Source organism: Physeter macrocephalus, chromosome 9 (assembly GCF_002837175.3).
Source record: "Physeter macrocephalus isolate SW-GA chromosome 9, ASM283717v5, whole genome shotgun sequence".
NCBI lineage: Eukaryota > Metazoa > Chordata > Mammalia > Artiodactyla > Physeteridae > Physeter > Physeter macrocephalus.
The window spans coordinates 39,799,943-39,813,395 of NC_041222.1; the positions used below are offsets into that span (position 1 = coordinate 39,799,943).

At 38.7% G+C, this 13,453-nt stretch overlaps 1 protein-coding gene across 1 annotated transcript; it reads left to right on the top strand.

Annotated features, from left to right (window-relative positions):
- Positions 1 to 238: 238 nt before the first annotated feature.
- On the top strand, positions 239 to 7,412 carry C9H9orf57 (chromosome 9 C9orf57 homolog). Its single transcript, XM_055086937.1, has 3 exons — positions 239 to 332; positions 4,465 to 4,620; positions 7,288 to 7,412. The coding sequence occupies exons 1-3, from the start codon at positions 239 to 241 to the stop codon at positions 7,410 to 7,412; spliced, it is 375 nt and encodes a 124-aa protein (XP_054942912.1).
- The last annotated feature ends 6,041 nt before the right edge of the window (positions 7,413 to 13,453 follow it).

Here is a 13,453-nt window from a genome sequence, read left to right on the forward strand (position 1 = left end):
GGAGGGAATGGTATTTGATAATAAGAAGACAGCTAAACTTAAAATGTTCTGGAACTAAGAAAAGTTTTATGGTGAATTTTTGACATAGACAGGTAAATTGTTTTTCCTCCTTCACAGAATGAATTTCTTTATAGTTTCTTAATGAAAGAAATGAAACTTATTTAGTGATTTCCCTTTTTATAATAGCTAACAAATGTACAACTTCATTACTTCCCTAGGAAAGATTTAATGGTGGTACATGTCTTTCCATCCATCTTCTTTTTTGGCTAGAAATCTTAGAATGAGAAGGACTGTCTTCGGTGGTGCTTTTATCTTATTCTGCCTCTTAGGTGGTAAGTCATTAAGAAAACATAAATCAAAAAAGAGGAAAAATTACTCAAGAAATTGCAGAATTACAATATAAGTGGAGGGTGGCCTTAAATAAAGTACGAAAGGTCCTTAAAACAAAGCCTGGGCTTCCCTGGTGGGGCAGTGGTTGAGAATCCGCCTGCCGATGCAGGGGACACGGGTTTGTGCCCCGGTCCGGGAAGATCCCACATGCCGTGGAGCGGCTGGGCCCGTGAGCCATGGCCGCTGAGCCTGCGCGTCTGGAGCCTGTGCCCGGCAACGGGAGAGGCCACAACAGTGAGAGGCCCGCGTACCGCAAAACAAAAAAAAAAAAAAACAAAGCCTGAGTAAACCCTTAAATAACAATGAGCTAACATTTATTCAGCATTTACTATATGCCAGGTACTGGTCTAAATATTTTATGTGTATTAATGCACTGAATCCACATGACAATCCTATGAGTTAAGTGCTATTATTTCCCATTTTATACATGAGTAAACTGAGTTGGCAGATAGTGGCCCACATGTTGCTATTATTATCATTAAGCTGGAACTAATCAATCTAAGCAGGAAGGCCTTATAAATATGACCCAAAAAATGAATTAATTAGACCAAATAAGCATAGACAAGGCTCTCCCAGCACTTTTTCTATGTGCTCATCACCACCAACTATAATATTCCTTCATTTATAAAAGAACCACATAACAGAGAGCTTTCAATCCCTTTTACAGAATTCCTAAGGCCCTTCAAATTAGGTAGATGTTCATGAAGGTAATATCTCCAAACACGCATGTTTAAGCACATGGGAATTCTCCTTCCCGATGAAATGGTAATATGGTTAATGAAGATGGCTGCCCTATGCTGAACCCAGGGGTTAACAGGGCAGGGTCTCTTAGAGTCAGAAGATTTAATTTACATATGAGTCACCTGGGGATCTTGTTAAAAAGCACAATCTGATTCAGCAGGTCAGGTGTAGGGCCTGAGAGTCTGCATTTCCAACAAGCTTCCAAGTGATGCCAATGCTGTTGGTCTGGAGACCACATGTCAGTAGGAAGAATCTAAAAGGTATCCCAGAGGTAAATAAAATTCTAATACTGAGACTTAGAGACTTTTGGTACCTAATACTGGGATCACCATCTCAAATGCCTGAAGTGTTTGGTCAGATAATATAAATGGGGGGGTGGGGGGGGATCATCCAGTAACAAAACCAGAGGAGGGCAGCCAGTACACAGCTGACATGGAGAAAGGAGAGCCGAACACTGCCAAATCTGATTCTTCAGGAGAAGCCAGATATTCAGGTTTGCAGGAAAACTCTCCCAACTTTTAAATGTTAACATTTTGAAAGCAGTATGCAAGTTAAACCGACCAGGTCTAGCCCCTGGACCACTTGTTTGTAGTCTCTGCTTCCCACACTACCCTCATTACTATATACAATGCGCAGCAGAGTTTTGATTACCCCTTGCAGAAAGGGCAGAAGCAAACGCAAACTGCTTGGGTCTCTGCTGCATTTTAAGTCTTTACACTTCTCTTCTGTAAAGAATGTGGAAGGGAACATAGGAATAGATGAAAAATTTCAAGAGAACATCTTCCCTGTCTTGGATATCATGAAAAAAATGACTCAGGCAGGAGACTGCATTAATTTTGTTGAATACACAGGGAAGATGTGAGGGTAAAAGAAGAAAATTCAGCATAAAGAGAAATTTTGAAGTAAGGAGTGTCCATGAAGTAAGGGATGGTTATTTTTAAAAGATCACCATCATCGTGATTTATAATGTTTAAATAATTACATATATATTTATAATATGCATTTGAGTAATTAAATATAGTCTATTAGATTTTCCCCACAATAAGATCATAAAGTAGAATAGGATACTTCAGAATTAATCATGTGAGGAATCTATTAATTTAACATAAAACCTGAAACTTTAAATTTAGTTGTCAAATTGGAATATATCATGTTAGTTATATTAAAAAAACCAACAATAAATTTTCAGACAAAAAGAGACTGGAAGAAAGGAAATGGATCTGTGAACATATTTGTAAGTATTCATACAATGGAACAAATACGGTCAGCAGAAAGCCTAAAAGTTAAGGCATTGCCTTCAGCTGTAGTAAAGAATGTCAGGGCCAAGATTTTAGGAAGAAGGCTGTGGATACTGGGTGTGGAATCAGATGGAAGAAGGACCATCTGAGAGGGAGAGAAAGAAACTAGAGGAGATCTCATCCAGGAAAACAGTCCAGGGGCCTTAGGCATGGCAGAGAAAGATCTGGCATCATATAAGCTCTCCACCGGCGGGGGGAGGGGGAGGCCACTGGCACCAAGGTCTGAGCTATGTAGTGGATCACTAAGGACAAGTTATAAATTGAGAAATCACGAGTCCAGGAGGAAAACTCCCTTAGGCATGACTTGAAGAAGCAAGCAGCCCTAGTATTCTGGGCAGGAGACTGACCCTGAATCTTGGAAGAGTCAAAATCTCCAGCAAGAAGAAGGTGACATCAGAAGGTTTGGGATACACAAAGGTAGGCAACTTCAGTGACATGGTATGCTTGCTAAAAACAAGGGGTTTGGATTTCAACAGACCTCTTTCAACTCCTGTCTCTGCCACTGGAGTGAGCTACTTAAAATCTTAAGGCCTCAGTTTTCTTTTATGTGAAATGTGGGCAACTATAACACCTGCCTGAAGGATTTATTGTGGGAAATGTAAATTGCTTAGCAGAATCCTTGGCATAAGCTTAGTTCTTTAAAAAATATTTGCTGGTTGACATTGATTATGGATTGAAATTCTGTCATGCTCAATGAGAAAACCAATGTGATATTTCCTGAATATCTTTAGATAAGTTTGAAGCTGGGGGAAAATAGTCAACAGAGGTTAACTAGCCTCATCAGCCAGACTATTTTCTATTAAAAGTGATCTCTTCTAATCCCCAATATGTCGGAGATATAAAATACATTGCACAAAATGTTTAGTAAACTCTTCTTTAGAGTTAACCAGTGAATAGGAGTGGAACAGCAATGGTTTTCATATATTAAAAGATTGGAACTGTGAATATTAAGACAAATTTCAGCTCAATTTCAGAAGAATCCTTTAACAATCTGCACTGCTCTCCATCACTAGCCAAGGCCTCCTACAGGGGTTATTATAAAGAAGATTCCTGAATTCAATAGAACCAGTGGTTCTCAAAAACTGGTCCAGACATCTACATTCAAATTACACGCCCTCCACTGTTTCTGGATATCTAAAGTACGGATTCCTGGGCCCCACCTCTTATTGATTCTAACTCAGGTTCTGTGGAGGCTGTGGAAATCTGTGTTCATTTTAACTGCTTAAGTAAATCTGATACATAGTCAGATTTGGAAAGTGATCTTCCAGTTAATGTCTTCCAATCTTATCTACGTTGACCAAGGTCAAAAATCTCTGGGCTGGGCTCCCCTGGTGGCGCAGTGGTTGAGAGTCCGCCTGCCGATGCAGGGGACACGGGTTCTTGCCCCGGTCAGGGAGGATCCTACATGCCGCGGAGCGGCTGGGCCCATGAGCCATGGCCACTGAGCCTGTTTGTTTGGAGGCTGTGCTCCACAATGGGAGAGGCCACAGCAGTGAGAGGACCGCGTACGGCAAAAAAAAAAAAAAAAAAAAAAAAAAATCTCTGGGCTATTTCTACATAACCAAAATAAATAACACTTTTAAGCCACTGAATTTGAGTATTGAAGATTACCAATATGTAAATATTAATCAAACAATAAATATGGAGAACCTACTATATATAATGTACTTCCTTACACATGGAAATGAAGACCTAACAGTGGATATATGGCTGAAATAACTCTGGCTAAATAACTTTGGTTTGATTTAATTAGGCTCTGAGGAACTGAATACATTTTAACCAACTAAGTTGTTTAGCCCACCTGGCTTCATTTTTTTATTAGTATCAGTTCAGAGTGCTTCCAGTTCTTTAATGTAGCATATGTTATAAAATTCCCCCTATTAAATTCTCCAAATAAAAATATTTTAAATTTATGTGACTTTTTAGAATCAATTTATAAAATACTGCATACTTTTTAAAGTTGAAAATCATTGCTTTATTTTTGGATTTCTCTTTTCTCTCTGTCTTTTTTTCTGTCTCTGGTGTCCATCTCTATTTTTCCCTTATTTTTTCTCTCCCGTATTTGGAGGTGTTGGAGGTGTGATCTGTAGATCATGCAACCTCTCAATCCCCTTCCATGGATGTCTTTTGGACTTTGGAACCTGCAGAACAAAACCTGGACAGTATTGTATAAAAGAGGTCCATATTAAAGGTAAGTCATAACACTTTAAAAACATTTAACTACAGCACAGGAAAACTCCTTATGTAAGAGCAAACATTCCCTGAGCATTTACTACATGCTATACTAAGAGCTTTACCCAGATTACATCACACCAATAAATCAATGATATGAGCTGGACCTTGTCGCTATTCCCAATTTAAAGATAAGAAATCTGAGGCATAGAAAGATTAAGAAATTTGCATGATGTTACACAGTTAAGGAGTGTTGTAGTCTAATTCAAATGTGGGTACTTAACTCCAGAGCACACATTTCTAAAGAAATCTATATACTGCCTCATTCACACCATTCACATCCTCACAAAAAATTAATACATAATTTCCCTCCAAGTGCAGGGCTCTGTGTAATCACACAGGTTTAATGCCCAGGAAGCTGGCCTTGTCCACATGGATTAAAGAGAGAAACATAAAATTCCAAATGATGAAAACATTAGAAGAAAATATTGAAGAACATGTTTTAAGCTTGAAAGAGAGGAGGCCTCCTTAACATCCAAAAGACAAAAATCATAAAGGAAATGATAAATTTGAATACATCAGTATTTTAAAATTTATGAAATGAATGATAACCCCAAAACTATAAAAGATAAGGAATAAACTGGGCAAAAATAATTGGGAAATAACAAGAAAATATTAATATCTACCCAGAATAAAGAACTTCTAAAAAACTCATTTTTTAAAAGACCAACAATCAAAAAAAATTAAAAATAAAAATAAACACTTGTTAAAGAAATAGAAAGGCAATTTTCAGAAGAGGAGATATAAATGACTTAACCTAAACACATAAAAAGCAGCTCAACCCATCAGTAAATATCAAAGAAATGCAAATTACAGAAATAATATTTTTAACCCAGCAGATTGCTAAAACTTATGAGTTTTATAATATCAAGAGTTGTGACAATATGGGAAAATGGGAACTCTCATACATTTTCTAATGACAGTTTAGATTGGTTTGACTTTTTTAAAGACAATTTGTGAATTTCAGTTAAAATTTTAAATGAGCACAGTTGTCTACAAAGCAATTTATTTCTTCGCATCTACTGCAGAGAAATATTTACATGTAACACAAAAAGGCATGTATCAAGGTTATCATTGCAGCATTATGTTTAATAGTAAAGTAACGGAAATGATCTAAATGTTTGTCTATAGCTGTTAAACTATGATATATTCAGGCCATGGATTGCTATGTAATACTTAGAATGAACCGGATCCCTTTGTTAACGTGAAAAAAATCTTTAAAACATTGTTGAGCAGAAAAAAAGTCAGTTGCAAAACAGTATGCATAGTATGCCACTTATGTATAAAAATCCACAAAGCAGAACTCTAAATTTCTCTATGGAAATGGAAGGGGAGAAAAAAAATTAGAGGAAATCAAAGTCAGTTGGGAGAGAGGAAGAAAATTTGGGGTCATGTCTGCTGGGGTTTTGGTTTTAACAGGGTTACTTGAGCTTTGTTCAACCTATGTCCCCTCTCTGGGCCCCAAGTTCCCTCTGACTCTCACCCATACCAGTCAAGAACCCTTTCCTTATTGAAGAGGAAAGGGGCCAAGCCCCCCTGGAGCCATGAAATGTTAGCTCTCAGTGACTTCTCTTCCTGAAGGTGGACAGATAGCCATCTAGTCAACTTACCATAAAAACTCTGCACATAAAAAAGAGCTTGGAAGCTTATACAGCAAAATCTTGACAATAGCTCTTGGTTGGGTCAAGGACCTGGAATAACGACAATGTTATGGGAAGAGAGTTTCCTAACATGAAAAGTCTGCCACTGCATGATGATGCAAAACAAATACCACTGGAACTTAGGCTTTTGATGGTTTTATCAATAGTTTGTCAACACTATTGACACTTTGGCAGGATAATTCTTTGTTATACAGGGATATTTTGTGTATTGTAGGATATTTAGCACACTGCCGGCCTATACCCACTACATCCCAGTAATATCTTCCAAGTTGTAGCAACAAAAATGTTTATGCACATTATCTAATGTCCTGGGGTTGGGGAGCAAAATCGCCCACAGTTGAAAGGCTACTGTTTTCTCAAGTTTCCAACCATGTTTTACTACCTTTAGAGAATTGCTCATTTGTGTTCTCCTCCATACAACTGAAACTGGGAATGCTAAGATTGCAGGACATTGTTGTCACTTATTTTGCACTTTTGTGTATTGCCCACATTTTCCACAGTGAACATGCATTACTACTTGTAATTGGGGGAAAATTAAATGAGGTCAACGACACACCTCCATTCCTAAGAAGCACTTACACATCTAAATGACCCTTCTGTGGATTCAGCCCTTTGAATAACTCATGACCTGGTAAAACTGGGGGATGATTATTAGGAAGTTCTAAAAAGCTAACATTTCAGAAATTTCTACACAGAAACTGGCAATTGCATAGCTTTATGAACTGAGTTTGAAAGCTATTTTGCTTTACAATTTCAAAGCTTTTGTATTGCAATGCACACAACTAGAATAACTTTAGGTGGGAGTTCTTAAAAGGCAAGATGATAGTATCCTGGTAGACCTAGAGTTTTTGCTTTGTTTTCCTTTGTCTTTGTTTTTTTAACCTGTTAGTTATCTGAAGCAACTAAGGCCAGGTAGGTTGTACCTGCCAAGGGATTCATCTACCATGACCTCTTGTTTCCCCCAGGTGGAATTCAATGGTATTCAGTTCAAGGCTGCACAGAGAGCCAAGACGAGTGCTTCAAGAGAATCGTGACAACTTTTGAAATTCACTCTACTCACTGCTGCCATCGTCCTTTGTGCAATTTCTGATCCAGGGGCCCATATCCAAACTGCTTGACTGATCAGTCAATCTCAGAGCCTGAACTGGTTATCCCAAGACAGCAGCTACCATCAATCAGCTTTCTGCAAAAGCCTCAGACCTGCAGGTTGTAGGAGTTATTGTCTGAAACCAATTTGGGCTTTCAAGATGCCCAACTTCTCAGCCACCACTCCTAACTCATCTCAGAAACATCCTTTCCAGCACAATCTTTCTCCTCTTCTCTTTTTTACTTCCCCTTTCAATGATTTCAAAGCTACAAAGAAGTAAAAACGTGAGTGACTCTGAGTCAAATTACACATATCATCTCTAGTTTACCAATTTTCCTAAATATTTCCATATTGCAAAATACAGTTTCAAATAAATTGTATCACAAGATACCAAGTGACCTGAAAGGATTCATTTGGTTTCCAAAGCAAACTGCCTTGCTCTTTCAGGGCAAATTATTGTACTGAAGAAACTGATTTAGCAAACACTGCAGGAAAAATAAGCCAGGAATCAGCAAACCAGGCCTGTAAGAACTATGAACCCAAATGGCAAAGGGCTCAAGAAGGTGTGAGGGTTGGTACTTATTTTTCCCATCTGTGTTAGGATTTGGCAAAATACTGAATTTCCATACTTTAACCACGCCTTAGTGCTTTGGCTAATCTAGTTTTGGCAGATCAAGCACTTCAACGGAAACAGGGAAATGGATTTCCATCCACAAGGAATTTTAAAGTGTTATGAATATACTTTGAACTGCATTTCACATTTTTTAATGTGCCACATATTGAATTATTCTCATTCAATGCCCTTTTGCAACTTCAAGATTGTTGTGTTTTAAAATTTAAAGTTGTTTTTCTCTGTATTTCTAGGAGTTTGAGAAATTCAAATGGTAAGTAATAAATCTCAATAAAAACTTTTTTATTATTTTTTTCACAGAACCTAGGACAACATCCTACACACAGTGGACTTTCAGCAAATGCTTTTCTATAAACTTTGAAGTAAAACAAGCATTTTTAAAAAGCCCAAGGAAACTAGACATTTTCCTCCACACTCGTTTTACCCATATTCCTTGGACCACATTTCTGAAACTACGAAAAAAAAAGTTTCTTCACCCTGAGATTTAAATACATTTGCTACTGTTCTATCACTCTATGCATCAGCTACATTGGTAAACAGTGGTTATCCTAAATCAGTGAACTTCATTGACATTTTACTTCTATTTTTCTTGTTTTTTAAATGTAACTAATGTTATTACCCAATATATTGGAGGAAACAAATGACAAGATCAGATCATCAGTGACTAACTCCAGGGAGCTTCCCAAGCTTAACTCACAATCCAAGTGATGTAATGAGAAGAGAACTATGTTGTCTGCTTTTTTGATATTGAGCTGCATGAGCTGTTTGTATATTTTGGAGATTAATCTCTTGTCAGTCGCATAGTTTACAAATATTTTCTCCCATTCTGTGGTTTGTCTTTTCATTTTGTTTATGGTTTCCTTTGCTGTGCAAAAGCTTTTAAGTTTCATTAGGTCCCATTTGTTAATTTTTGTTTTTATTTTCATTACTCTAGGAGGTAGATCCAAAAAGATATTGCTGCAATTTATGCCAAAGAGTATTCTGCCTAAAAAAAAAAAAAAGAACTAGGAAGCGGGGTGCTGGTATTTTGTGTCACTAATTAGCTGGTAACCTTGGCAAGTCAATTTGGTCTCTCTACACCTCATTCTCATGTGTAAGATGAAGAGGACTGGATCACATGATCTCTCAGATCCCTTCAAGTTCTAACATTAAAGGCATACCTCAGAGATATTATGGATTCGGTTCCAGACTGCCACTAAGGCAAATATTGCAATTTAGAGTCACATAAATTTTTTGGTTTCCCAGTGCATATAAAAGTTATGGTTACACTATACTGTGGTTTAGTAAGTGTCCAATAACATTATGTCTAAAAAAAAATGTGGGCTTCCCTGGTGGCCCAGTGGTTGAGAGTCCGCCTGCCGATGCAGGGGACACAGGTTTGTGCCCCGGTCCGGGAAGATCCCACATGTGGCGGAGCGGCTGGGCCCGTGAGCCGTGGCCGCTGAGCCTGTGCGTCCGGAGCCTGTGCTCCGCAACGGGAGAGGCCACGGCAGTGAGAGGCCCGCGTACCGCAAAAAAAAAAAAAAAGAATTAAAAAAATGTACACACCTTAATTAACAAATACTTTATTGCCAAAAAATGCTAACCATCATCTGAGCCTTCAGCAAGTCATAATCTTTTTGCTGGTAGAGGAACTTGCCTCCATGCTGACGGCTGCTTACTGATCGCGGCGGTGGTTGCTGAAGGTTGAGGTGGCTGAGGCAATTCCTAAAATAAGACAACAATGAAGTTTCTGCATGAATTAACCCTTCCTTTCACAAATGATTTCTCTGCAGCATGCAATGCTCTTTGATAGCATTTTACCCACAGTAGAACTTCTTTCAAAATTGGAGTCAATCCTCTCAAACTCTGCCACTGCTTTATCAATTAAGTTTATGTAATATTCTAAATACTCTGTTGTCATTTCAACAATCTTCACCAGGAGTAGTTTCCATCCCAAGAAACCACTTTCTTTGCTCATCCAAGAAGCAACTCCTCATTCATTAAAGTTTTATCATGAGATTGCAGCAATTCAGTCATCTTCAGGCCCCACTTCTAAATCTAATTCTCTTGCTACTTTCAATACATCTGCCGTTACTTCCTCCACTTAAGTCTTGAGCCCCTCCAAGTCATCCATGAGGTTGGAATCAACTTCTTCCAAACTCCTATTGATGTCAATATTTTGACCTCTTTCCATGAATCATAAATGTTCTTAATGGCATCTAGAATGGTGAATCCTTTCCAGAAGATTTTCAATTGACTTTTCCCAGGTCGATTAGAGGAATCACTATCTATGGCAGCTATAGCCTTATGAAACATTATATATTTCTTAAATAAGAATACTTGAAAGTTGAAATTACTCCTTGACCCATGGGCTACAGAATTGATGTTGTGTTAACAGGCATGAAAACAACATTAATCTCACTGTACCTTTCTATCAGAATTCTTGGGTGACAAGGTACATTGTCAATGAACAGTGAACAGTAATATACTATTCTGAGAGGAATCTTTTATTGAGCAGTAGGTCCACAGTGGGCTTAAAATATTAAGTTACCCATGTTGTAAACAGATGTGCTGTCAGGCTTTGTTGTTCCAGTCACAGGGCACAGGCATACTAGATTGACCATAATTCTTAAGGGCCCTAGGATTTTCAAAATGGTAAATAAGCATTGGCTTCAACCTCAAGTCACCAGCTGCATTATCCCCTAACAAGAGAGTCAGCCTGTCCTTTGAAGCTTTGAAGCCAGGCATTGACTTCTCCTCTCTAGCTATGAAAGTCCTAGATGGCATCTTCTTTCAATAGAAGGCTGTATCATCCACATTGACAATCTGTTGTTTTGTGTAGCCACCTTCATTAATTATCTTAATTAAAGATCTTCTGAACAACTTGCTGCAGCTTCTACATGCTCTTGCTGCTTCATCTTGCACTTTTAGGTTATGGAGGTGGCTTCTTTCCTTAAACCTCATGAACCAGCCTCTGCCAGCTCCAAACTGTTCTGAAGCTTCCTCACCTCTCTCAGCCTTCCTAGAATTGAAGAGAGTTAGGGACTTGCTCTGGATTAGATTTCGGCTTAAGGGAATGTTATGGCTGGTTTGCTCTTCTATTCAGAACACTCAAACTTTCTCCATATCAGCAGTAAGGCTGTTTCACTTTCTTATCATTCGTGTGTTCACTGGACCAGCACTTTTAATTTGCTTCAAGAACTTTTCCTTTGCCTTCACAACTTGTCTGTTTGATGCAAGAGACCTAGCTTTCAGCCTCTCGGCTTTTGACATGCCTTCCTAAGCTAATCATTTCTAGCTTTTGATCTAAAGTGAGAGACATGCAACTTCTCCTTTCACTTGAACACTTAGAGGCTAGTGTAGGATTACTAATTGGCCTAATTTCAAGATTTCTGTGTCTCAGGGAATAGGGAGGCCCAAGGAGTGGGAGAGAGATGGGGGAATAGCTGGTCAGTGGAGCAGACAGAATACACACAACATCTGTCAGTTAAGTTCACCTGTCTTAAACGGATGTGGTTTGTGGCATCGAAAACAATTATAATAGTAACATCAAACATCACTGATCACAGATCACCATAACAAATATAATAATAATGAAAAAGTTTGAAATATTGCAAGAATTATCAAAATATGACACAGAGACACGAAGTGAGCAAATGCTGTTGCAAAAATGGCACTGATAGACGCTCAACACCGGGTTGTCACAAACCTTCAACTTGTACAAAACACAATACTGTGAAGCAAAATAAAGCACAATAAAACAAGGTATGCTTATATATGACTCAACATTAACACCTCTTTTCTATTGTTTTCTTACATTAAAAATAACACGTGCTGGACTTCCCTGGTGGCACAGTGGTTAAGAATCTGCCTGCCAATGCAGGAGACACGGGTTCGAGCCCTGGTCCATGAAGATACCACATGTCACGGAGCAACTAAGCCCATGTGCCACAACTACTGAGCCTTCACTCTAGAGCCTGCGAACCACAACTACTGAGCCCGCCACAACTACTGAAGCCTGTGCACCTAGAGCCCGTGCTCCGCAACAAGAGAAGCCACCACAATGAGAAGCCCACGCACCGCAAGGAAGAGTAGCCCCTGCTCGCCACAACTAGAGAAAGCCTGTGCGCAACGAAGACCCAACGCAGCCAAAAAAAAGATTAATTAATTAACTTTAAAAATATAAAACAAAATAACATATGCTAAATACAGCTCATGAGATAGGCTCTGGTTATATGATCAATGCTCACTTAGATCTGTATTAACCCTGAAATTGTAGGAGAAATGCAAACCATGACAGCAGTGGCCACTGCTGAAGCAGTTTAGCTGCACGTCAATTTGACCCCAAACTCACCATGGAAACAAAATAACTTTCACATCCTCTAATTGGTACAGTGAGTAATGACCTCCCAAAGAAGTCCATGTTCTAATCCCTGGAAACTATGAATATGTTACTTTACAGGACAAAAGTGATTTTGCAGATGTGCTTAAATTAAAGATTTTGAGATTAGGAGATTATCTTGGATTACCCAGGTGGGCCCAATGTAGTAATCACAAGGGTCTTTATTTAAGAAGGAAGCAGGAAGGTCAGAGTCAGAGAAGATGTGACAGTGGAAGCAGAGGTCAGAGAGAGATTTGAAGATGCCTTGCTGCTGGCTTTGAAGATGGAGGAGAGGGGTTACAAGCCAAGGGATGTGGGCAACCTCTAGAAGCTGGAAAAGTCAAGGACACACTATCTTCTCTAGAGCCTCCAGAAGAAATGCAGCCCTGTGGACACATTTTAGACTTGTGACCTCCAAAATGGTAAGATAATTAATTTGCATTCTTGTTACAGCAGCTATGGGAAACAAGCACACTTGATCATGCAAGGGGTGGTGCGGCATTTCCCTTCCCCCAAGGTTGACACACCCATTCCTTGGTTTACATGGGATCTTATTTCAAGAGCGGCATCTCAGTGTCATATTGTCTTCCTTTCATCCTAATGATTTCTCAGTCATAATTTCCCTCAAAACACATAGATGGTCTAGAGGCATGCAATTGCATCTTTTCATTTTACACCTCCACTCAAGCCCCATTCAAGATCTCTTCGGCTAACAAATTTACTTTTTCCCTAGCCCTCACAGATAAAGACAAAATGATACCAGATTAATCTGATTTTAATCTATTTATAAGATATCAGACTGAAGTGCTAATAAATCTAAGGACCTCCCTTGATCCTCTGAATACCATGTTGGCTTCCTTGTTGATTATATTTTCTTTCTGCAACTGAAATAGAAACCTCAGTGGTTAATGCCTCTTAATTCATTTAAAGGAAAAACTCTTTGCAATAGATAAATTGGGGGCATCTGGAGGATGTGGCAGAGAAGAGAGTAAAAATGATTATACTAGCAAAGGAGGGATGTTAACATTTTACCTGCTGGCACTCAGTTAC